Source organism: Pseudophryne corroboree, chromosome 4, assembly GCF_028390025.1.
Source record: "Pseudophryne corroboree isolate aPseCor3 chromosome 4, aPseCor3.hap2, whole genome shotgun sequence".
NCBI classification, from domain to species: Eukaryota; Metazoa; Chordata; class Amphibia; order Anura; family Myobatrachidae; genus Pseudophryne; species Pseudophryne corroboree.
The window spans coordinates 746,640,894-746,665,591 of record NC_086447.1 but is presented as its reverse complement, the minus strand read 5'-3'; the positions used below and the strand labels follow the sequence as shown (position 1 = coordinate 746,665,591).

Sequence of the window (24,698 nt, the reverse complement as noted above, 5' to 3'; positions counted from 1 at the left end):
TCCTGAGGACCGAGTTTGAGAACCACTGCCCTAGACAATGTCAGCGAGTATGTTTAGTTTAAACGGTTCCTGGACAGAGAGATTCCTCTTTGCGTGATAGGAAGGGTCATATAAAGGTTGAAAGGTGGTGTCTAGTATCCAGCTGTAGGGTATTTTAAGGGTAACATTTCGGTGTTGGTTAGGAAAGGATTGCTCGCTCCTGCGTATAGTTATGTACAAAAGTAGTTTATGGACATTAACTGTATTTGCTGTTTATTAAACATGCGGCGGGAATCCTGAGGATACCTCCCACCTGAGCAGTTGGGGAAAGACACAGCCCACCTGTTCAAATCCACCTATGACCTTTGCTATAATGTGGAGACACATTCCTGTGTCCAATAAAACAATGAGATTGCAGGGACCATTGTATTGTGAATGTATGTTGTGTATATAAAGACCACCATTGCCTGGCCAGACTCTCACTTTCTCTGAAGGCTTTCTCCCTGAATGCTGAGGGCTGGATCCAGGGCGCGCTTGTGTATCATCCCCACGTATGTATATTTCTCTGTAGCCATTTTGTTATCCATTTTGTTCGCCATTCATGTTCTCATTTGTTCACTCTTGTTTGCGATTGTTCGCTATTGTTCATATTATTTTCTGTTATTCTGTTTAGATTTCTATGTTAGTTTGTAGTGTATAACTTGTATTGTGTTTCCTTTTTTTCTCTAAACCATCCACGGCAGTGTTAGAGCTGCTCTGGTTTTTAAATCCAAACTAGGTCTTGTGTTTTCACTGTTTTCTGCAAAGGGCTTTTCTTAGCGTCTCAATCGCTCAAACAGCATACACATAGTTAAGGTTTTTAACCGTTACATCATTGTAGTATTTGACTACTAAGGTTTAGAGTATAAGCATATTCATACTGTATTTTATTAATAAGGTTTACTGTGTATCATTCTGTGAGCGTCTGCGCCGCTCGTGTCCCACTCTCACGGCGCAGCATCCGCTACGCCAATAGCGTTGCAGTACGGTACTCGGTACGCCTATAGCGTGCTTGATACGAAACGTGAATCCGTGAGTGTACGTGTCGCTCGTGCGTTGCGCCCACGGCCTAGCGTCTGCTACGCTAAGTGCGTACCCCTACGGTACTCAGTGCGCCAATAGCGTACTTAATCCGTAATAGTTTATAGCTTATGTTTAAAGGTAATATTTGACATTATCAATTGAGGGCTCGTCCGGTCCTCCTCATGTCCGCAGCCTAGCAGGACAAGGCAGACTTTTATCTATTAGCAAAGGGCGGGAAGTTAGCATCCCCTGTTAGCCGTTTGGTGGTCGGGGATACAGTAGTGCTGATTAGATAAGCGTCTGCTCCGTTTGGTTTGTAGGGATGCTGGTGGGATCCGGATCCGAAAGGTAATAACGTTAAGCTTTTGTCTTTTAAATCTGTTAAATTTCTGTTTGGTGCAAACTGCACATGCACACACCTGTATTTTCATTTGTGTATTTTCGCATATCTACCCTCTTGTTTGCCATTAGCATTGATCACGTGCTGAGAAATTTGTTGCTATTTAGTTAAAAGTAAAGGGTAATACTTAAGGGAGTAATTGTAAAGCACACACGCAGCCTGACCCAGTTATAAAGGTTTATACAGGATATACTGTGTGGTGCTTGGTAAGCGATTATAGTTAAATATCGTTTACATTTATAGAAGCGTGTTATTTGTATTGCTGCAGACGTATCCGGCCTGTGTACACGTGTCTCGGGCAACGTGCGAGATTGCGTACGCAATGCAATGGCCTACACACGTGGCGTATATTACGCAACGTGCGTACGGATACGCCCACTAAATACAAATCACATGATAATATTGTTTTAGTCCACGCGATAATAGCACAAATTTGTTCAGTTTCCAAAATTTTAGTTTAAAAGATCCTCCTCTTGTTGCATCACCTCTGGGATTAGCCTGTTTTACCTGAATGAAAGAAATTTTCTGTACAGAAAAATCAAAGTGTATATGAGTGAGCAGGAGTGAGTGTGAAAATAAAGGTTTTGTGAACCCAGAATTCGGGATCTCGTCGAAGGACACCAGTGAAGTGAACACTTGGTGGCGTGGGAGTGGCTTCCTCACGTTAACATTGTATAAGGTATAAAGGAGCAATTAGTGTATCAGCAGACCCAAAAGGTCGGCAAAGTCAGAAATCCGCTTAAGGTACCCTGCGAAGTTCTGAAAACCCTGACTTGAGAAAGGTCAGAGGTAGAGAGCGCAGCCCCGGGGGTTGGCGCAGTACCCATATAGGCCAGTTTTGAGAATACGCTCCGGCTGAGGTTTTGCAGCCTAAACAATCGATTCTGCTGGTCGTTCAGCGGATAAGTAATAGTTACTTATACGCAGTGCGACTGTACCGCACGTTACTGTGTGCATTAGTTGGTTACCTTGATACCCATTACGCAATTTGTGTACACTTTGCGGGATCATAAACGCTATTTGTACACTTGACGTGATTTGTGTAGGTTTTTTTTATTTTAAGGGAGTTTCGCTGTTCACTCAGGAATTCTCCAGCAACTGATATTTACTGGGAGGGGTAGCATACTCCCACACGCTCTCAGTAAATAGAGGTTACACAGGGGCCCTGGGTTGGGTACGCCAGCACTGAGGACGGTGTGTGGGTGTATTGGCCGACGTGGGCGAAAGTGAGTGAGAGCACTTGTTGAACTTTCACCATTTCCTTACCTCTGGGAACTTAGTTTTTGTAGGAATTCGCTAATAGTATATAGCTTATGTTTAAAGGTAATATTTGACATTATCACTGGTGGCAGAGAAATGCAGATGCACTCTCCTAGCACTAAGAACACTAATAGTATAATAGTAAGAATAATTTAGATATAATCCATGTTAATTGTGAGGGTTTAAGTGAAGTTCATTGTGCAAATATGTGGGCCCATATACCGCGACCCGGTGACTTCATAACATGGGTCCCTAACATCTCTAATACTATCACATTATATATATTTATCAAGGTCCAACCTTCCAATAGAGCCCTTATTAATGTGTGAACTGAACAGAGCCGCCCTTAGGCATAGGGAAACTAGGCAAATGCCTAGGGCATTTTGTATGCTTAGGGGCACCAGCAGCTTCCGCTGATTAAAATGATATGCGGCATGCCTATATTCTGGGTGTGACTGCGGCTGTATCTGCATACGAAATGCTTCTTTGCAGTGTATTCCTTGAAATCACTCTAATGTAGCATTTCATATGCAGATACAGCCGCAGTCGCACACAGAATATAGGCATACTGCATATCATTTTAATCAGCAGAAGCTGCTTGTGCGTCCTAGCCACATAGTAATGCAAATAAGATGCATTTTCATAAACAAAAGGCGCCCAACGTCAGCAGAGCTGCCAACTGACTCATGCCAGGCATCTCCTGCAGAACTAGCGGCGGTGCTAGGGGGCACCAGCCAAAATCTTGCCTAGGGCATCATATTGGTTAGGGCCGGCTCTGGAACTGAAATGCAGGAACCATTGCTTATTAAAACACCCGAGGGTAAATGGGAGGGGTGCCAATGCTAGAGTGAGGTGCCTCACCTTCATGTTTACAATACATACCTCCCAACATTTGAAATCACAGGAGAGGGACTTCTGCGCTCGCGAAGCGAGGGCTTGGCCTATGTAAAAGGGGGCATGGCTTTGCGGCAGTGCCGCAATCGACAGCCATGCCCCGTTGTTGTCAGTGAGGGATATGGTGCACTAATTGTTGTTCTCTGTCACTTTACGAAGAAAAGACATAAAAAAATATATTAAAAAGCTCATGTCGACCTTTTCCATGTCGACTGTGTTGACATATTTCAGGTGTCGACCTAGTCACTGTCGACTAATAGTGGTCAACCTAATGAATGTCAACCTAGTTACTGTCGACCTTATAATCCACACCTGCCCTCATTCTGCCAACTCTTTCTAGTGTCATGTTAAAACTTTTGCCTTCCATGCCATCTTGCTCTTCAAACCTTGGTCCTTTGGTGGAAGTCTAGGCGCACAGTGAGACCAACAATGATTTTACACTGCACATAAAATGTTTGTGTTTTTCAAATTACTTTCACCTTATTTTTTGTGAAAAACAAACAACTATAGACGTATACAGTATAGGTGTATTTAATGTTTACTATAATTTACTGTTTATCGCAGTATAATACTCTTTGCCTGTTTATCAACTGGGATGCATTCGATATCCCGGTTGTTGGGATACCGGCTCTCATCATACCGGCGTCGGGATCCTGACCACCAGGGTACCGACAACTATTCTCCCTCTTGGGGTGCCACAACACCCCTGCAGGGAAAATAAATAGCATGGCGAGTGCAGTGAGCCCGCAAGGGGCTCTTTTGCACTCGCCCCGCTGCCGGCATTCCAGCAGTCGGGAACCCGATGCCGGTATGCTGGGAGCCGGGATCCAGACAGTCGGGATTTCGATACCAATCCTACCCAACTGTGGGGTTTAATTCAGATCGAAATTTAGCACATATACGATCAGTTTCTCAGACGTGCGGTGAAATGCCCAGCACAGAGCTAATCCGCCCCGCATGTCTTTCTGCCCCCCCTGCATGGGTGCAAAAGCATTGCATGGCTGCGATGCTTTTGCACCCGGTGAGTAGCTCCCTGCCTGCACAGCTCCTGCACGCTGCAAGGGGGCTACCCGCCGTGCCTCGGGTCGCAGTGGCTGTGTGTCGTCATGCAGCCGCAGCGGCCTGCCCCTGCAATGGTCTAGACCACAGGTTCTCAAACTCGGTCCTCAGGACCCCACACAGTGCATGTTTTGCAGGTCTCCTCACAGAATCACAAGTGAAATAATTAGTTCCACCTGTGGACCTTTTAAAATGTGTCTGTGAGTAATTAATACACCTGTGCACTTGCTGGGTTACCTGCAAAACATGCACTGTGTGGGGTCCCGAGGACCGAGTTTGAGAACCCCTGGTCTAGACACGATTGCGTTGTCCGGACCGTGCCCTGCCAACGGTGTTCTAACGTCGTTGGCACGCCCCCTCCCGCCCGGCGATCCAGTCTGAATTACTGTAGGCCCTATACTATACATTCAGCTGATTCTTATTCAATTAAATAATAATTGTTCAATGTGTATATATTTTATCTTTGTCTGTTGGAACAAAACAGTACAACACTATAGCAATTCAAAAGCACAGATTGCTCCAATTTATTGTATTTTAGAAGTGTATGTACTTAAAATGAAATAAATAAAGAAGGAATAAAAGACCATCCACTCTATGTAACGTCTCCCATTACTGTGTCTTGCAAGAAGATGTTTCAAGACTTTCCAAATCCTCCCATGGAACTTCCAGGACTGAAAAAGTGCAGAGTAATGTCTGGAATATTTACAAATCATAGTTAGCTCTGGTTTGTAAACTCAGGTTTAAACACTTTTACATACAGTACATTGCACATTATATAGGATTCACATATTAACCTTCTCTTACAATATTTGTCCTATTGCCAAATTACTGTACAACAATACAGTAAACTAAGGGGGAATTCAATTAGGCCGGATAATATTTTGGGCACTAAAAACAAGACTTTACCGAATTTTTTTTGTGAGCAATCCAATTAGAGCTCATTTTTAGTACCCAAAAAGTAACCTGTTTTGGGGCTATATATTTGTGGAACTGCCCCAATAAAAGGGGGGCAGGAGGCATGCACATTTGTGGGTTTGCAGCTCCTGGTAACCATTATACAAAACACATGGCATATTAATGGCTACTGCTCCATAGTTCTTGTTCCTGGCTAACATACCTCCCAAGTGTCCCGATTTTTGCGGGACAGTCCCGTTTTTTTGGGGGGGACTGTCCCGCTGTCCCACCTGCGGGCCACAGTGTCCCGCGGTGGGGAGTGGGGGGCAGTTGGGAGGCTCCAGTCATCGCTGCCCTGCTTAACAGAGCAGCGGTGAATAGACGCTGTGTGCATGCGCACAGCGTCTATTCTGTGGAGACAGGAGGAGAGGGGGCATGCCAGCAGCTCACAGAGAACTGGGCATGCCCCCTCAGTGACGAAAACCGGGGGCGTGGCTCGCGAATGCGGTCCCTGCGTGAAGTCATGCCCCCCTTTCAATAGGCCACACCCCCTTTTTGCGTGTCCCTCTTTCCATATTTAGAAAGTTGGGAGGTATGAGCTAACAGGGTGCCTGTAGCACCCCACATCCAGTTCTGAGAGGGTCGTGTCCAAAATTTGAATTGTATTGTCAAAATAAAGCTGTCCATGTGGTCTACATGCAAAAGCAGCAAGTATTCACCCTGCATGCAAAATAATAATGTATCTGCACCCCTTGCAATGTTTTTGTTGTTGTTGTTGTTGCTGACTCGGCTCAGAATTAGTCCTACTATAAACCAACCACCTGTTTAGGAGATCATTGTTTGTCTTAATACTGTGTATTTTTACACATTAGTCACATATTTTGCCAGGCATTTTATCATTATCGTCAGACAGATGAGGAACCGTATTATACTGTATATATCATATTATCAGACAGATGAGGAACTGTATTATACTGTGTATCATATTGTCAGACAGAGGAGGAGCCGTATTATGCGGCCCGTATATTAGGAAAGATTATAAATGTCTGTGGCATTGGCATACATACCAATTTTTCTCAGCAGTGATTTGGGACCCTTGTACGGTGTACCCAAACAGGGATAAGTGGGCATGGCCCCAAGGCACGGAGCCATTTTCGACATTTTGGGGGTCGTGCCCAGTGCTCTATGAGCAGCTGGGCAGCTCCCGCCTCACCTCCCCGCACTGAATAGATGCCATCTATTCAGAGATCACTCGCTGCCTTGCAGAGCAGTGGGTGATCAAAAGATCCGCCAACTGCCCCCCCGCCCACGGGACAATGCTGCCCACAGGTAGGACAGCGGGACAGTGTCCGAATAGCGGGGCTGTCGTGAGGTACGCTTTGGTGGATTGGAGACCAGATTTGTTTTTGATTTTGCAGATGTTGGTTAGTATGATAGCTATATTGATAGGAGGTTGCAAAAAAACTTCATAACTGATTTCCAGAATTTAAAAAAATATATGCCATGTTCACTTGCCGGCGGGGCTTGTTACTTTCCATTTTTTGTTGTTTCCTTTTCACATTCTTCTTTATATATTTTTCAAAATGAAATATGATTTGTCTAAAATTCTTTACAGCAAAAATGCAAAGTACTTGTAACTTTAACTACTGAACGTAGAATTACTAACCTGGGCAAGTTTTGGGTCTTGAATGAAGGCACAGGAGTGTGTGTCGCTTTCAGATTTCTTGCATTGTGTCTTCCCGATTTCTACATTCAAAATGTAACGTACCCCGGCAACAACCTATAAAAAAATAAAATAATAAGGTTTATTTCTATTTGTATACACTTTGACTGACCCAGTATCAATTTGATTGGAAACCGGCACTGTCTTTCCCTATTAATTAAAATGTCAGAATACAGACGCTGGATGAACAGAATGCAGGGAAAAGATCCCCAGGGATTAAATCCCATTTATGTTTATGAGACCACAACATAATACTGTACTTTAAGACTGGGAAGTTTGGATTTGAACAGCTATACAAAGAAATCAAGGTGCTGGCCGCTTTTTATCACATAGCCACTTACCTTGCATGGTCACATCAGATTCTACTACTGTGTGTACATTCAGCTGGACTTTCCCTCACATGGTTGCGTATGATGTGACCGGTCAGAAACGCCTCCCACAGATAATCTTCCAATACCTGTCAGGATCACAGTACTCCGGGGATCCGAGGCAGCAGTGGCAACTGCTCCCTGTCACTCTCCTCAAACTCAGCAGCCTGAGCTCACAGGGCACAGTGCACCAGTCTCTCCCCCAGCCACAGTGATGAGTTCTAATAACCGGATCGCCCTGCCACAGCAGCAGTAAGAGAGTGGCTCCAGCCTCCACTGCATCTGACATTGGCAGCGTGTGTGAGTCACAATCAGGTCCTTTAGGGGGTGTGGCTGATGTTTAGGTCGACCACTATAGGTCGACAGTCACTAGGTCGACATGGATGGAAGGTCGACAGGGTTTCTAGGTCGACATGTGCTAGGTCGACAGGTCTAAAGGTCGACATGAGGATTTTTTTTTTGTGTCGTTTTCTTCGTAGAGTGACCGGGATCCCAAATTAGTGCACTGCGTCCCCTCGCATGGCTCGCTTCGCTCGCCATGCTTCGGGCATGGTGCCTTCGCTCCGCTACCGCTTCGCTCGGCACACTTTACCGTTCCAATCGTAGTCCACGTGGATCGTTAAGTATGAAAAAATAATAATAAAAAATGTGAAAAACTCATGTCGACCTTTAGACCTGTCGACCTATAAACCCTGTCGACCTTCCATCCATGTCGACCTAGTGACTGTCGACCTATAGTGGTCGACCTAAACATTGTCGACCTAGACACTGTCGATATTCAGACCGGATCCCCCTTTAGGTGCAGGGAACACCCTTTACCATAAGAGGGTGCTGGTGTTTTTAGGACTGCTCTGACACAATATAATTTTTTTAAATGAGAGTAAAATGTTTCCTTTATCATATCATTTTGCATTCACACAAAAAGTTTAGAAGAAAACAAGTCTGCTGGTTAATCATGTATTGATCAAAGTTAAGAAATTGGGATTTTTAGGTGGACTAACATATTTATGACTAGTGGAGCAATACTATTTAGAAATGGCTCATGCACAGGCGCAGATGTTGGAGTTGATGCAGAGAGAGTACTACACCAGTTTGCATAGCATATCTTGCATTATTGTGCTCTGTGCATGCCTCCCAATTTGAAGCTATGAATGAAAGAGTGACCTAGCCCACTGGAGTCGCACCCAAAAAATGTGTGTGGCCTCAGATGGAGGGGCGTGGCCTCAGATGGAGGGGGTGTGGTCTCTATACATAACTCCCGCTATCTTCTATTTGGGGGCATGCTCAGCACTCCTCGAGCAGCTGGGCGTCCCCCCGCTCACCTCCCTGCACTGCTAGATGCCGTGCACATCGGTGATCATAGACTCTCCCAGCTTGCCCCCCTCTCCCGCACAGAGCCGTCTTAACAGCAGTGTAGGCCCCTGGGCACAGCAATGCACTGGGGCCCCTACCCACTAGAGATGAGCGCCTGAAATTTTTCGGGTTTTGTGTTTTGGTTTTGGGTTCGGTTCCGCGGCCGTGTTTTGGGTTCGAACGCGTTTTGGCAAAACCTCACCGAATTTTTTTTGTCGGATTCGGGTGTGTTTTGGATTCGGGTGTTTTTTTCAAAAAACACTAAAAAACAGCTTAAATCATAGAATTTGGGGGTCATTTTGATCCCAAAGTATTATTAACCTCAAAAACCATAATTTCCACTCATTTTCAGTCTATTCTGAATACCTCACACCTCACAATATTATTTTTAGTCCTAAAATTTGCACCGAGGTCGCTGTGTGAGTAAGATAAGCGACCCTAGTGGCCGACACAAACACCGGGCCCATCTAGGAGTGGCACTGCAGTGTCACGCAGGATGTCCCTTCCAAAAAACCCTCCCCAAACAGCACATGACGCAAAGAAAAAAAGAGGCGCAATGAGGTAGCTGTGTGAGTAAGATTAGCGACCCTAGTGGCCGACACAAACACCGGGCCCATCTAGGAGTGGCACTGCAGTGTCACGCAGGATGTCCCTTCCAAAAAACCCTCCCCAAACAGCACATGACGCAAAGAAAAAAAGAGGCGCAATGAGGTAGCTGACTGTGTGAGTAAGATTAGCGACCCTAGTGGCCGACACAAACACCGGGCCCATCTAGGAGTGGCACTGCAGTGTCACGCAGGATGTCCCTTCCAAAAAACCCTCCCCAATCAGCACATGATGCAAAGAAAAAGAAAAGAAAAAAGAGGTGCAAGATGGAATTGTCCTTGGGCCCTCCCACCCACCCTTATGTTGTATAAACAAAACAGGACATGCACACTTTAACCAACCCATCATTTCAGTGACAGGGTCTGCCACACGACTGTGACTGATATGACGGGTTGGTTTGGACCCCCCCCAAAAAAGAAGCAATTAATCTCTCCTTGCACAAACTGGCTCTACAGAGGCAAGATGTCCACCTCATCTTCACCCTCCGATATATCACCGTGTACATCCCCCTCCTCACAGATTATCAATTCGTCCCCACTGGAATCCACCATCTCAGCTCCCTGTGTACTTTGTGGAGGCAATTGCTGCTGGTCAATGTCTCCGCGGAGGAATTGATTATAATTCATTTTAATGAACATCATCTTCTCCACATTTTCTGGATGTAACCTCGTACGCCGATTGCTGACAAGGTGAGCGGCGGCACTAAACACTCTTTCGGAGTACACACTTGTGGGAGGGCAACTTAGGTAGAATAAAGCCAGTTTGTGCAAGGGCCTCCAAATTGCCTCTTTTTCCTGCCAGTATAAGTACGGACTGTGTGACGTGCCTACTTGGATGCGGTCACTCATATAATCCTCCACCATTCTATCAATGTTGAGAGAATCATATGCAGTGACAGTAGACGACATGTCCGTAATCGTTGTCAGGTCCTTCAGTCCGGACCAGATGTCAGCATCAGCAGTCGCTCCAGACTGCCCTGCATCACCGCCAGCGGGTGGGCTCGGAATTCTGAGCCTTTTCCTCGCACCCCCAGTTGCGGGAGAATGTGAAGGAGGAGATGTTGACAGGTCGCGTTCCGCTTGACTTGACAATTTTGTCACCAGCAGGTCTTTCAACCCCAGCAGACCTGTGTCTGCCGGAAAGAGAGATCCAAGGTAGGCTTTAAATCTAGGATCGAGCACGGTGGCCAAAATGTAGTGCTCTGATTTCAACAGATTGACCACCCGTGAATCCTTGTTAAGCGAATTAAGGGCTGCATCCACAAGTCCCACATGCCTAGCGGAATCGCTCCCTTTTAGCTCCTTCTTCAATGCCTCCAGCTTCTTCTGCAAAAGCCTGATGAGGGGAATGACCTGACTCAGGCTGGCAGTGTCTGAACTGACTTCACGTGTGGCAAGTTCAAAGGGCATCAGAACCTTGCACAATGTTGAAATCATTCTCCACTGCACTTGAGACAGGTGCATTCCACCTACTATATCGTGCTCAATTGTATAGGCTTGAATGGCCTTTTGCTGCTCCTCCAACCTCTGAAGCATATAGAGGGTTGAATTCCACCTCGTTACCACTTCTTGCTTCAGATGATGGCAGGGCAGGTTCAGTAGTTTTTGGTGGTGCTCCAGTCTTCTGTACGTGGTGCCTGTACGCCGAAAGTGTCCCGCAATTTTTCTGGCCACCGACAGCATCTCTTGCACGCCCCTGTCGTTTTTTAAAAAATTCTGCACCACCAAATTCAAGGTATGTGCAAAACATGGGACGTGCTGGAATTTGCCCATATTTAATGCACACACAATATTGCTGGCGTTGTCCGATGCCACAAATCCACAGGAGAGTCCAATTGGGGTAAGCCATTCCGCGATGATCTTCCTCAGTTGCCGTAAGAGGTTTTCAGCTGTGTGCGTATTCTGGAAAGCGGTGATACAAAGCGTAGCCTGCCTAGGAAAGAGTTGGCGTTTGCGAGATGCTGCTACTGGTGCCGCCGCTGCTGTTCTTGCGGCGGGAGTCCATACATCTACCCAGTGGGCTGTCACAGTCATATAGTCCTGACCCTGCCCTGCTCCACTTGTCCACATGTCCGTGGTTAAGTGGACATTGGGTACAACTGCATTTTTTAGGACACTGGTGAGTCTTTTTCTGACGTCCGTGTACATTCTCGGTATTGCCTGCCTAGAGAAGTGGAACCTAGATGGTATTTGGTAACGGGGGCACACTGCCTCAATAAATTGTCTAGTTCCCTGTGAACTAACGGCGGATACCGGACGCACGTCTAACACCAACATAGTTGTCAAGGACTCAGTTATCCGCTTTGCAGTAGGATGACTGCTGTGATATTTCATCTTCCTCGCAAAGGACTGTTGAACAGTCAATTGCTTACTGGAAGTAGTACAAGTGGGCTTACGACTTCCCCTCTGGGATGACCATCGACTCCCAGCGGCAACAACAGCAGCGCCAGCAGCAGTAGGCGTTACACGCAAGGATGCATCGGAGGAATCCCAGGCAGGAGAGGACTCGTCAGAATTGCCAGTGACATGGCCTGCAGGACTATTGGCATTCCTGGGGAAGGAGGAAATTGACACTGAGGGAGTTGGTGGGGTGGTTTGCGTGAGCTTGGTTACAAGAGGAAGGGATTTACTGGTCAGTGGACTGCTTCCGCTGTCACCCAAAGTTTTTGAACTTGTCACTGACTTATTATGAATGCGCTGCAGGTGACGTATAAGGGAGGATGTTCCGAGGTGGTTAACGTCCTTACCCCTACTTATTACAGCTTGACAAAGGGAACACACGGCTTGACACCTGTTGTCCGCATTTCTGGTGAAATACCTCCACACCGAAGAGCTGATTTTTTTGGTATTTTCACCTGGCATGTCAACGGCCATATTCCTCCCACGGACAACAGGTGTCTCCCCGGGTGCCTGACTTAAACAAACCACCTCACCATCAGAATCCTCCTGGTCAATTTCCTCCCCAGCGCCAGCAACACCCATATCCTCCTCATCCTGGTGTACTTCAACACTGACATCTTCAATCTGACTATCAGGAACTGGACTGCGGGTGCTCCTTCCAGCACTTGCAGGGGGCGTGCAAATGGTGGAAGGCGCATGCTCTTCACGTCCAGTGTTGGGAAGGTCAGGCATCGCAACCGACACAATTGGACTCTCCTTGTGGATTTGGGATTTCGAAGAATGCACAGTTCTTTGCTGTGCTGCTTTTGCCAGCTTGAGTCTTTTCATTTTTCTAGCGAGAGGCTGAGTGCTTCCATCCTCATGTGAAGCTGAACCACTAGCCATGAACATAGGCCAGGGCCTCAGCCGTTCCTTGCCACTCCGTGTGGTAAATGGCATATTGGCAAGTTTACGCTTCTCCTCCGACAATTTTATTTTAGGTTTTGGAGTCCTTTTTTTACTGATATTTGGTGTTTTGGATTTGACATGCTCTGTACTATGACATTGGGCATCGGCCTTGGCAGACGACGTTGCTGGCATTTCATCGTCTCGGCCATGACTAGTGGCAGCAGCTTCAGCACGAGGTGGAAGTGGATCTTGATCTTTCCCTAATTTTGGAACCTCAACATTTTTGTTCTCCATATTTTAATAGGCACAACTAAAAGGCACCTCAGGTAAACAATGGAGATGGATGGATTGGATACTAGTATACAATTATGGACGGGCTGCCGAGTGCCGACACAGAGGTAGCCACAGCCGTGAACTACCGCACTGTACTGTGTCTGCTGCTAATATATAGACTGGTTGATAAAGAGATAGTATACTCGTAACTAGTATGTATGTATAAAGAAAGAAAAAAAAACCACGGTTAGGTGGTATATACAATTATGGACGGGCTGCCGAGTGCCGACACAGAGGTAGCCACAGCCGTGAACTACCGCACTGTACTGTGTCTGCTGCTAATATATAGACTGGTTGATAAAGAGATAGTATACTCGTAACTAGTATGTATGTATAAAGAAAGAAAAAAAAACCACGGTTAGGTGGTATATACAATTATGGACGGGCTGCCGAGTGCCGACACAGAGGTAGCCACTGCCGTGAACTACCGCACTGTACTGTGTCTGCTGCTAATATAGACTGGTTGATAAAGAGATAGTATACTCGTAACTAGTATGTATGTATAAAGAAAGAAAAAAAAAACCACGGTTAGGTGGTATATACAATTATGGACGGGCTGCCGAGTGCCGACACAGAGGTAGCCACAGCCGTGAACTACCGCACTGTACTGTGTCTGCTGCTAATATATAGACTGGTTGATAAAGAGATAGTATACTCGTAACTAGTATGTATGTATAAAGAAAGAAAAAAAAACCACGGTTAGGTGGTATATACAATTATGGACGGGCTGCCGAGTGCCGACACAGAGGTAGCCACAGCCGTGAACTACCGCACTGTACTGTGTCTGCTGCTAATATATAGACTGGTTGATAAAGAGATAGTATACTCGTAACTAGTATGTATGTATAAAGAAAGAAAAAAAAACCACGGTTAGGTGGTATATACAATTATGGACGGGCTGCCGAGTGCCGACACAGAGGTAGCCACAGCCGTGAACTACCGCACTGTACTGTGTCTGCTGCTAATATATAGACTGGTTGATAAAGAGATAGTATACTCGTAACTAGTATGTATGTATAAAGAAAGAAAAAAAAACCACGGTTAGGTGGTATATACAATTATGGACGGGCTGCCGAGTGCCGACACAGAGGTAGCCACAGCCGTGAACTACCGCACTGTACTGTGTCTGCTGCTAATATAGACTGGTTGATAAAGAGATAGTATACTCGTAACTAGTATGTATGTATAAAGAAAGAAAAAAAAACCACGGTTAGGTGGTATATACAATTATGGACGGGCTGCCGAGTGCCGACACAGAGGTAGCCACAGCCGTGAACTACCGCACTGTACTGTGTCTGCTGCTAATATAGACTGGTTGATAAAGAGATAGTATACTACTAATATTATATATATACTGGTGGTCAGGTCACTGGTCACTAGTCACACTGGCAGTGGCACTCCTGCAGCAAAAGTGTGCACTGTTTAATTTTAATATAATATTATGTACTCCTGGCTCCTGCTATAACCTATAACTGGCACTGCAGTAGTGCTCCCCAGTCTCCCCCACAATTATAAGCTGTGTGAGCTGAGCAGTCAGACAGATATATAATATATATAGATGATGCAGCACACTGGCCTGAGCCTGAGCAGTGCACACAGATATGGTATGTGACTGACTGAGTCACTGTGTGTATCGCTTTTTTCAGGCAGAGAACGGATATATTAAATAAACTGCACTGTGTGTCTGGTGGTCACTCACTATATAATATATTATGTACTCCTGGCTCCTGCTATAACCTATAACTGGCACTGCAGTAGTGCTCCCCAGTCTCCCCCACAATTATAAGCTGTGTGAGCTGAGCAGTCAGACAGATATATATAATATTATATATAGATAATAGATGATGCAGCACACTGGCCTGAGCCTGAGCAGTGCACACAGATATGGTATGTGACTGAGTCACTGTGTGCTGTGTATCGCTTTTTTCAGGCAGAGAACGGATTATAAATAAAACTGGTGGTCACTATCAGCAAAACTCTGCACTGTACTGAGTACTCCTAATGCTCCCCAAAATTAGTAAATCAAGTGTCTCTCTAATCTATTCTAAACGGAGAGGACGCCAGCCACGTCCTCTCCCTATCAATCTCAATGCACGTGTGAAAATGGCGGCGACGCGCGGCTCCTTATATAGAATCCGAGTCTCGCGATAGAATCCGAGCCTCGCGAGAATCCGACAGCGTCATGATGACGTTCGGGCGCGCTCGGGTTAACCGAGCAAGGCGGGAAGATCCGAGTCGCTCGGACCCGTGAAAAAAAACATGAAGTTCTGGCGGGTTCGGATTCAGAGAAACCGAACCCGCTCATCTCTACTACCCACCCATCAGCGGTAGGGGTGGGGGGTGCTATCAGCAGCAACTTTGATGTCCCGCAGGGGGTAGGGGGGCTCAGAGCCGGCCCTAACCAATATGATGCCCTAGGCAGGATTTTGGCTGGTGCCCCCTAGCACCACCGCTGGTACTGCCTCTGACCTTGCACCTCTTTCCCAGCACCATCACCCCTCACCCATAGCAGTCCTTATTTTGGTGTTTGTACCCCCTATATTTTAAATAGGAACAGATTGCACATTTGGCACACAGCACAAAAAGGGGTGTGTTTTTGCTGGCAAGGGGCATGGGCACACAATAGTAACCCCAATTCCAATTACGCCACACAGTACTGCAACTTTATTCACATTTGATCATGCGATAGTGTCCATAATTCATATTACATCCCACAGTAGTATCACTTTACCTTATAAACGTTACTCCTCACAGTAGAGCCCCTTATTCACATTACATCACATGCTATTGCTCTTTATTCACATTAGACGACACAGTAGTGCCCTTTCTATATGCAACGCCACATAGTAGAGCACCTTATACACATAATGCCACACATTAGTAATGCATTTATACACAATTCCACACAGTAATGCTCCTTACACATATGAGACACATTATTAACGTCCTTATAAACATAATGCGCCTTACACATTATGACAACCTTTATTAATGCCCTTTTACACATAATGTCCCTTACACACATATGCCGCACATTATTAATGCCCATATACACATAATGACACACATAGTGCCTCTTAACACATATGTTGCACATTATTAATGCATTTTTATATGACACACATAATGCTCTTACACATATTCCGAACAATACTGCACAACCAACCCACTCACATGCACACAGCACTCACACTGCCACTAACACTGTGACTCTGCTTGGATACAGATGTGTCCTCATAAATCTTGCCTCAATGCTAACATCGGGCATACCTTTTTTTTATGAAAATGCATCTTATTTGCATTGGTATGTGGCTAGGATGCACAAGCAGCTTCTGCTGATTAAAATGATATGCAGCATGCCTATATACTGTGCGTGACTGCGGCTGTATCTGCATACGAAATGCTACACACAGAATATAGGCATGCTGCATATCATTTTAATCAGCAGAAGCTGCTGATGCCCCAGGCATATCAAATGCCCTAGGCAACTGCCTAGTTTGCCTAAGCCTATGGCCGGCTCTGGGGGGGCTCTATCTTTCGCTCAGCATGTAGAACCTGGAGAAATAATTTCTGCTAATTACTCCTTTACTGCACAAATGGGGCGGGAAGGAGAACACTAAACTGTAGAAGGGGACATTGTGCAGAATGAAGGGGCCCTGGTACATAACTTCCAGGGTGGTAGGGGGTGTTTAATACACAGGGGAGGGGAGGACAGTGGAGTAGTCTTAATATTCATCATTTTCCGGGGGTCCGGGCAGCTTGCTTTACTGCAGATATCTACAGTTCCTGGAAATAGATTTCTTAGCTTTAATGGGATAAATAAAAACTAGAGCGTCCCACCTTTCAGGCAGTACTGGGGACTTGGGGATCAGACTTCAGTAGCCAGAGCAATCCATTAACAAATATATAAAACTGCATATTAGGCGTGTGGAGCTATAGCAGGGACCAGCTGCTTGAATGCTGATATCTCTGGTTCTGGGCATAGTAGAGACAAGCTGCCAGTGTCCACTGAAAAGGGAGAGTCCCAGCTTTTAGGAAGAGAATTAACAGGCTTGGATGGGGACCATTGCTTTGAAGTCGGATATCTCTGGTTCCCCAGGGCCGATTTTCAAAAATCTGGTACCCATGGAAAGATGGGACCCTCAGCTATCAGCCTAGGGCCCTTTTACTCCTAGGGCCCTTGGGCAAGAGCCCATTGAGCCCATATGAAAAGACGGCCCTGCTCCCGCAGGACAATGCAGCCTGTGGGTGGGACAGTGTCCGAATAGTTGGGAGGTTTGTGTATGTGTTATTGCAGACCTGCACATTTCTACTAGACACCGCAGGTGTCAGCACCAGAGCAGTTTTCACCGGTGCCCTGTGTCACCTCCGAACCCATGATGTCACAGAGGGGGCAGGACCATCACCAGGAGAAGTGTGGAGAGCTGCCTAAATGCTCCAGGCAGCTCCTCACATGGTAGGATGCCTACCCAGAGCATCCTTTGGATGTTCTGAGAAGCACTGAAGTTGCACAACTGTCCGCAGGGTGCTACTCCAGGCGCCCTGCTAGTCAGCTGCAATGGTGCCATCCCCAGGGCCCTATGCCCTGGAAGACAGCAAAGCTTGCACACCCTTCCCTATGGCCCTGGTAAGTGTCTCCATGGCATGCAGCTTAAAAAGATGATTTTTCTTTGTGAAACATAACAGCCATTGGGGTCTGTCTGTTTGATGGGACAGCCATTTCCCTGTACTGATTTTGTAATCTCCCAATGTTGGAAGCAGGGTCGGATTAAGGAGGTGGCCTATGTGCAGGCTCTGTGTGGGCCCCATTCTCTGGCAGCGGTCACAGCGCTGTAGACTCTGGCTTTGTGCCAGAGGTCTCTAGTAACATGGAGCCCGCATCTTATTTCCAGGAACAGCTCTACTACGCATGCGCAAATGACCAGTTAAATGGCTATTTAATCGCACTTAGGGACTCCGGAGGGGTAAGTATAACTATATGCGTGCAAGGTGTGCAATGTGGGTCCCCCTGTGTGCATCACACACCCTGCACCCATTATAGATAAGCCAATGGCTGGAATGTGATGAACATGTAGAACATGTTGATAGTTTAAATAACATGCAGTTATAAACAGGTATTGTGAATTGCCTCCACCTCTATAGATTGTGAGCTCTCCGTTGCACCCTCTTCCATGTACTTTTCCTTTCCCTACTTATACCATAATCTTCACCATCTTGCTTACACTGGCTCCGAACCTGTCTTCTACACCCGTCAACTAAACTACAATACAGATTCAGACAGCACTGATTTTGTGGCCATATTGACTGTATATGTAATGTTTATGAATTGTCGAATATATTGTGGGGTGGTCACAGAAATTTTCTAATTTAATACTCACTGTGTTGCTGTCTATATTCTGTAAAGGTTACTAGGATTCTCCCTGGATTGCATGGCAGGGAAACTGCCTGTATTCACTAGAATGCTACCTGTTTTACATTTCAGTTACTAAGATTCTATATGTATTGTATGACAGTCACTACTAGGATGATCTCTGTATTGTATGGTATTCAATGTGATGCTCTTTGTATTGTATGGCAGACAATAGGATGATCCCTGAGTTTGATGGTGGATACAAGAAATTTCTCTTTGTTATATGATGGCCTCTAGAATGTTCTCTATATGTCAATCAGTAATTTCTGTTCTATGTTGTATGGTGGTTCTGGGATGCTCTCTGTATTGTATGACAATCCATGAGATGCTATCTGTTTTGTTTTTAAGTCACACAAATGCTGTCTGACTTGTATGCTCGATGTATGGCATGGCAGTCAGCGAGACTCTCTATATTGTATGGCATTCACTGAGATGCACTCTGTACTGTGGGCCTAATTCAGACCTGATCGCTCCTCTGCGTTTTTGTAGAGGTCTGCGATCAGATAGCCACCGCCCATAGGGAGTGAAAACTCGCCCCGTACAAGTGTGCGACTGCATGCATACGCTGTGCAAAATCTTCATCAAACAGTGGACATCTGCAAATCTGTTCGCAACTCACTCACCGTCAAATTATTTTTCCAGTCTGTGCGTAGCCCAGGATTTACTCCTACAGTGCGATACAGACAGGCTGATTGGGGCCGTAGATGACGTCACACACCCTCCCAGAAAATGCATGGACATGCCTGCGTTTTTCCTGACACTCCCAGAAAATGGCCAGTTACCACTCCCAAACGTCCGCTTCCTGTCAGTCAACTTGCATACACCTAGCGATCAAAATTTTCGCACCATTCTTTCACATTTTGGCCTTGCACCGGCACTTTGTGATCCATACGCTTGCGCAGTCATTCGATAATCACCAGTCATGCGAAATTGCACAACAGCGATCAGGTCTGAGGTAGGCCCAATATTTTATGCTCTCTATTATTTGGCGGTTTTGATTAGGAAGCTCTCTATTTTGTATTTCACTATAATACTCTACAGTTTTGGTAAATGTAGGCAGAGACTTTTCTTTTATACTGCTAGGGAACATTTATTTTACCCCCACCTACTTTTTTGTTAGTCCTACCTACAGATAATTTGGTCTAGTCTACAAACAGCCACTTTCATAATGTGTTCTATTGAGGCTTTCAGGTTCCATTCTCTAAGAACACACCACTAAGTATTACTTTCTCTATGGACGCTGAAAATGGGTGTCTCAGTGATTGCACACTCGGCTGCATGGGTGTACACTATGGAAGGAGATAGTATCGGCATTTGCATAAAGTCACAGATGGACCACCGCCAATAGGCTCTGCTGCATGCAATTCTGCATTCACCTCTCAAACATGCCAACAACCTCATATCAAATGGCCAAATCAGAGCATAGGCAAACGCAAGGGGGGCGGGCCAATGTTACCAGAAACCCTCTCCTCTTGGTCAGCAGTTCAAATTATGACAGCAACAGTAAGTGGTAGCAGCTTCTTCTTCCAAGGTTGCTGTGTGTGTGGATCTGAGTCCCCAATCAGTGCACTGGACCAGAGTAGCTGCCAGGAAGAAGAGACAGGCGCTTTCCCATGGGGTGGGAGAATGTGTGCTTAGAAAGTGCAGTTCTGTCTCCTGCTGGTACTGTTATGTTTGTATATTTATTCATTATGGGATGTTTAATCTTTTCCTGACCATTTATTTAATTTATATTAGTTAAATATGTTTGATATAGCCTATACTATAGACTATAGTGGGAAATAATAATACTGTATTCCACACAATATTCAATGCATAAAAAAGATCAATGTGTACATTAATGTCCAAGGTCGGTACTAGGGGGGTGATTCAGACCTGATCGCTGGGCTGCAAACTTTGCTGTCCTGTGTTCAGGTAGTCGCCGCCTCCAGGGAGAGTGTAAATTCGCCGTGCAAGTCTGCCCATACTTACGCCAAGCTGCAAAAATCCACTGTGTACAGTCTCTGCGCAGCCCAGGACTTACTCCTGCAGTGCGATGAGAAGAGGCTGATTGGGGCTGGAGCTGACGTCAAACACCCTCCCTGAAAATGCTTGGGAACATCTGCGTTTTTCCGGACACTCCCAATAAATAGTCAGTTACCACCCACAAACGACCTCCTCCTGTCAATCACCTTGTGAACCCCCGTGAGGTCGAATTTTTCACACCATCCCGTCACTGTCCGTCGATTGTTGTCCGACATACATGCATGCATACATACGCGCAGTCAGTACCTGATCGCCCGCTGTGCGAAAACATACAGCAGCAATCAGGTCTGAATCACCCCCTAGTTTCTACCGTTCATCCAGACTCCCACACTTGCTCCAATGTTCCGCAGAGCGGGAGATTGTGGAATGCATTTGGAAACCCCACTCTGAAAATCCTGCATTTGCCTCTGCAGAGACATGCTCTAATCTGTCCCAAGTCTTCATCTGAGCTTGTTGAGAGATAAGATGCCTGTCCCAGACTGAGCACACCTGCTAGCATTCCCAAAAGCAAAACTAGAGGGGCGATAGATAACAAAGTATATAAGTATGCTTACTGCATTGATTAGAATGGAGATTGATATGTCTAACCTACAGTAGATCACTAGGAGTAAAGATGATAAAAAGTAACATGGGGATGAATATTAAATAACATTTGGTGACAATTAATAGAATAAAAGGTCCAACAGATTTGTGGTTTACCTGAGTTTCAGCTGACACAATCTTCACTAGTTTGTATATATAATCCTCACTTGATTTCTGATTGAACCCGTTAACAGCAAATGCGGCAGCCTTTATGACATCTGGGTCACTGGGGTTATCCCTCTCTGGAGCTCCAACTAGTATTTCACTAGAAACTGACAAGACAGACAGAGCCACTACAACACTGAAACACAACGCTGCAGCCATGACGGTTCCTATGGACGGGGAAGAAGTAAAGACCAAAAGGACAGAAGGCAGAATTAGGGCGATTTATATAGTCCCAAGCATAAGACTTGGATGCGACATGTCTGAAATGTGATAAGACTAATGCGTTTACAGTTTGTGTATTTAAGATGTATTAACGAATTAATCATCACTTAAAAATCACAGTTGTATATGTCTAAGTTCTCATTCTGAATTCTTGGCAGCACATAATGGGAAAATCATATGCTACACTGAACTGTGTCATAAGAACAAAGCAATCATTAGCTTATCTAAGATAAATACAATTAATAAATCAAATATGGAGAAACTAAATGCAACATTATTCTTTATCAGTGACAATAGACAATAAACCAGTAGACGTGCCGTTGGATGGAAATATTCCATTCTTTAAGATATTCATTAACTTTGCACAATGAACAGGACATGATTAGAAAAGAACATAAGAACACAGAGCTTTGTGGAAAGGTACTATACTGCCTACATAAAGGAGGATCATTTCCCTGCCACTTACAATAAATTCTTGGAGCTTTCCACAGCTTTTGGTTGGCCCATTGTATTCCTTTGAATAAACATTAATAGAATAGGATGACATGATTTGCACCACAACTCAGAACACACAATTAATTTTTGAGACTGTAATTATATAATTGCAAGTACACCACTGATAATCCATCACCCTTGGTTCAAGCACTGTGCCGGATAATTCAGTTTGACGGATTATCGGTGGTACATACAGAGGCACCCCAACCTCTCACTACTCACCACCTAATCCTAAACCTCCTGCAGCATGACTTCCTCCCACAGCCTAACCGAGCCCAACTGCAGCCTAACTGAGCCCTCCTGCAGCCTTACACCCCCCCCCCCCCCAAGGCACCCGAACGTCTCGCAGTCTGACTCCCCCTGCAACTCCCCAGCCTAACTCTACCCCGCACCCTAATTGAGCCCTCCCACAGAGTAATTCCCCCCGCAGCCTAACCCCCCCTGGCGCCTGATGAGTTCAAATTAAAAGGTGCTGGTTCATCCATGATTTGACGGGACACTAGCTGTTGTGGCTGCCATGTAGCCTCATCCTCTCTCTGTCTCTCCAGCCCCATCCCTGAATGTTCTCTACAGCCCCAATCCCCCTGTGATTCAGCCTCATGCCCCCTATTTCTCCCCATCCTTATGCCCCTCCTCCTGTATCTCTCATTCCTCATCTCCCTGTGTCTTTCCAGCCTCATGCCTCCTCGGAGTCTCTACATTCTCATGCCCACTACATATCTCCTCAGCCTCATGTCCTTGTGTCTCTACTGCCTCATGTCCCTGGTGTCTCTTTAGCCTCATTTCCCACTGTATGGGGTCTATGTTCTAAACCTTGGAGAGAAATAAAGTGAAGAGAGATAAAGTACCAGCCAATCAGCTCCTAACTGCCATGTTACAGACAGTGTTTGAAAAATTACAGTTAGGAGCTGGTTGGTTGGTACTTTATTTATCTCTCTCCAAGGCTTAGCACATCTCACCCTGTATCTCCAACCTCATGCCTCCGCTGAGTCTCTCCATTCTCATGTCCACCTCATGTCTTTCCTGCTTCATGTCCCCTGTGTCTCTCCAGCTTCATTCCTACTGGAAGGATGTGGTCGCAAAGTGATTGACAGTGGCAGCCGTAGGGTGGCATCAATGCGGCATTTAGTGGGCGTGGTCCGGACAATGCAGGCATGTCCGGACCATTTTCGTGGCTGCCGTCACACGCAACCACTCCAAGAAAAAAAATGCTGCTGGACTGCCTGCTAGCACAGCCAGGGTTCGCACATCGTTTGTGGTGCCATGCACATGTTGGGGGGCCTTGCCCTGTGCTGGGTGGCCCCCAGCATGTAAGTAGATGGATGCAGATCTTGCTGCGGAAGCAAGATCTGCGTTTATCTCTCAATAATCCCCACAGTCATTTACATTTTTGAGGATCCCTCCTCAGCTATCAACTGTAGCCAATCTCTCAGCTGCCACTACCTTTGCTTGCTGGGCAGCGGTTGCAAGTATGCAGGTACGCTCCGGTATGGAGTACCCTTAAGAATTTTGCAGCGGGTACGCAGTACCACCTGCCACACACTTTGCCATTACCACAATTATAATGTGCCACAAAGCAACAAGACCATGGTGCTTAGCAGCATGACGACTCCTCCCACTTTGTCAGGGTTACTGGGAGTGCGACAGTGGCTGTACTTTCCTGTTATAATGTAGGCATTACTATATATTGTTATTAAATTGGGGGCACTACTATATATTTCTATTATGCTAGAGGTATCACTATATATTTCTATTATACTGCAGGCATTACTATATATATTTAGCCATTCCTCCAGATAAAAAAAAAGGGGGCTGTCATGTAGCCACTCCCACTAGCAGCATGTGGCCACGCCCCCTCACAACACATGGTCACGCCCATTTTTCGGCACTCAGTACCACTAAGAAAATAGGATTTTAATACCTACCGGTAAATCCTTTTCTCTTAGTCCGTAGAGGATGCTGGGGATGCTTCAAGAACCATGGGGTATAGACGGGATCCGCAGGAGACATGGGCACACTTTAAGACTTTGAATAGGTGTGAACTGGCTCCTCCCTCTATGCCCCTCCTCCAGACTCCAGTTTAAGTAACTGTGCCCAGGGAGATGGACATTTCGAGGAAAGAATTTATTGATAAACCACGGTGAGCATTTTACCAGCTCACACCTCCAGTATGCCGCAGAACTTGGCATTCAATAGAAAACCATCCGACGGCATGAAGAATATGCAGCAATACGCTGACATAAAGCGTAACACAACCCATGTGTGTAAACACAACCAATGACAGCATAACGCATGCCATGGCATGAATATCATCAGCAACAGGCTGACTTAAATGCAACACACCATGTGTGTAAACCTACCCAATAACTGCAGATACAGTACGCACTGGGACGGGCGCCCAGCATCCTCTACGGACTAAGAGAAAAGGATTTACCGGTAGGTATTAAAATCCTATTTTCTCATACGTCCTAGAGGATGCTGGGGATGCTTCAAGAACCATGGGGTTTATACCAAAGCTCTAGAACAGGCGGGAGAGTGCGGATGACTCTGCAGCACCGATTGACCAAACAAGAAGTCTTCC

The 24,698-nt window shown here is 45.8% G+C and overlaps 1 protein-coding gene across 1 annotated transcript; it reads right to left on the bottom strand.

Annotated features, from left to right (window-relative positions):
- Nucleotides 1–5,154: 5,154 nt before the first annotated feature.
- LOC134911743 (cystatin-2-like) lies at nt 5,155–21,602 on the bottom strand. Its single transcript, XM_063919798.1, has 3 exons — nt 21,353–21,602; nt 7,215–7,328; nt 5,155–5,347 (listed from the first exon to the last, which is right to left on the bottom strand). Exons 1-3 carry the CDS (start codon nt 21,557–21,559, stop codon nt 5,264–5,266), a joined length of 405 nt encoding a protein of 134 aa, XP_063775868.1. The 5' UTR covers nt 21,560–21,602; the 3' UTR covers nt 5,155–5,263.
- Nucleotides 21,603–24,698: the final 3,096 nt, after the last annotated feature.

Excerpts from the sequence above, each read along its gene's own strand:
- LOC134911743 (XM_063919798.1), bottom strand. The coding sequence starts at position 21,559 with ATGGCTGCAGCGTTGTGTTTCAGTGTTGTAGTGGCTCTGTCTGTCTTG. Across the intron at positions 7,329-21,352 it reads TTGTGTCAGCTGAAACTCAG|GTTGTTGCCGGGGTACGTTA; the intron begins GTAAACCACAAA and ends ATTTTTTTATAG. Across the intron at positions 5,348-7,214 it reads AAGACCCAAAACTTGCCCAG|ACATTACTCTGCACTTTTTC; the intron begins GTTAGTAATTCT and ends TAAATATTCCAG.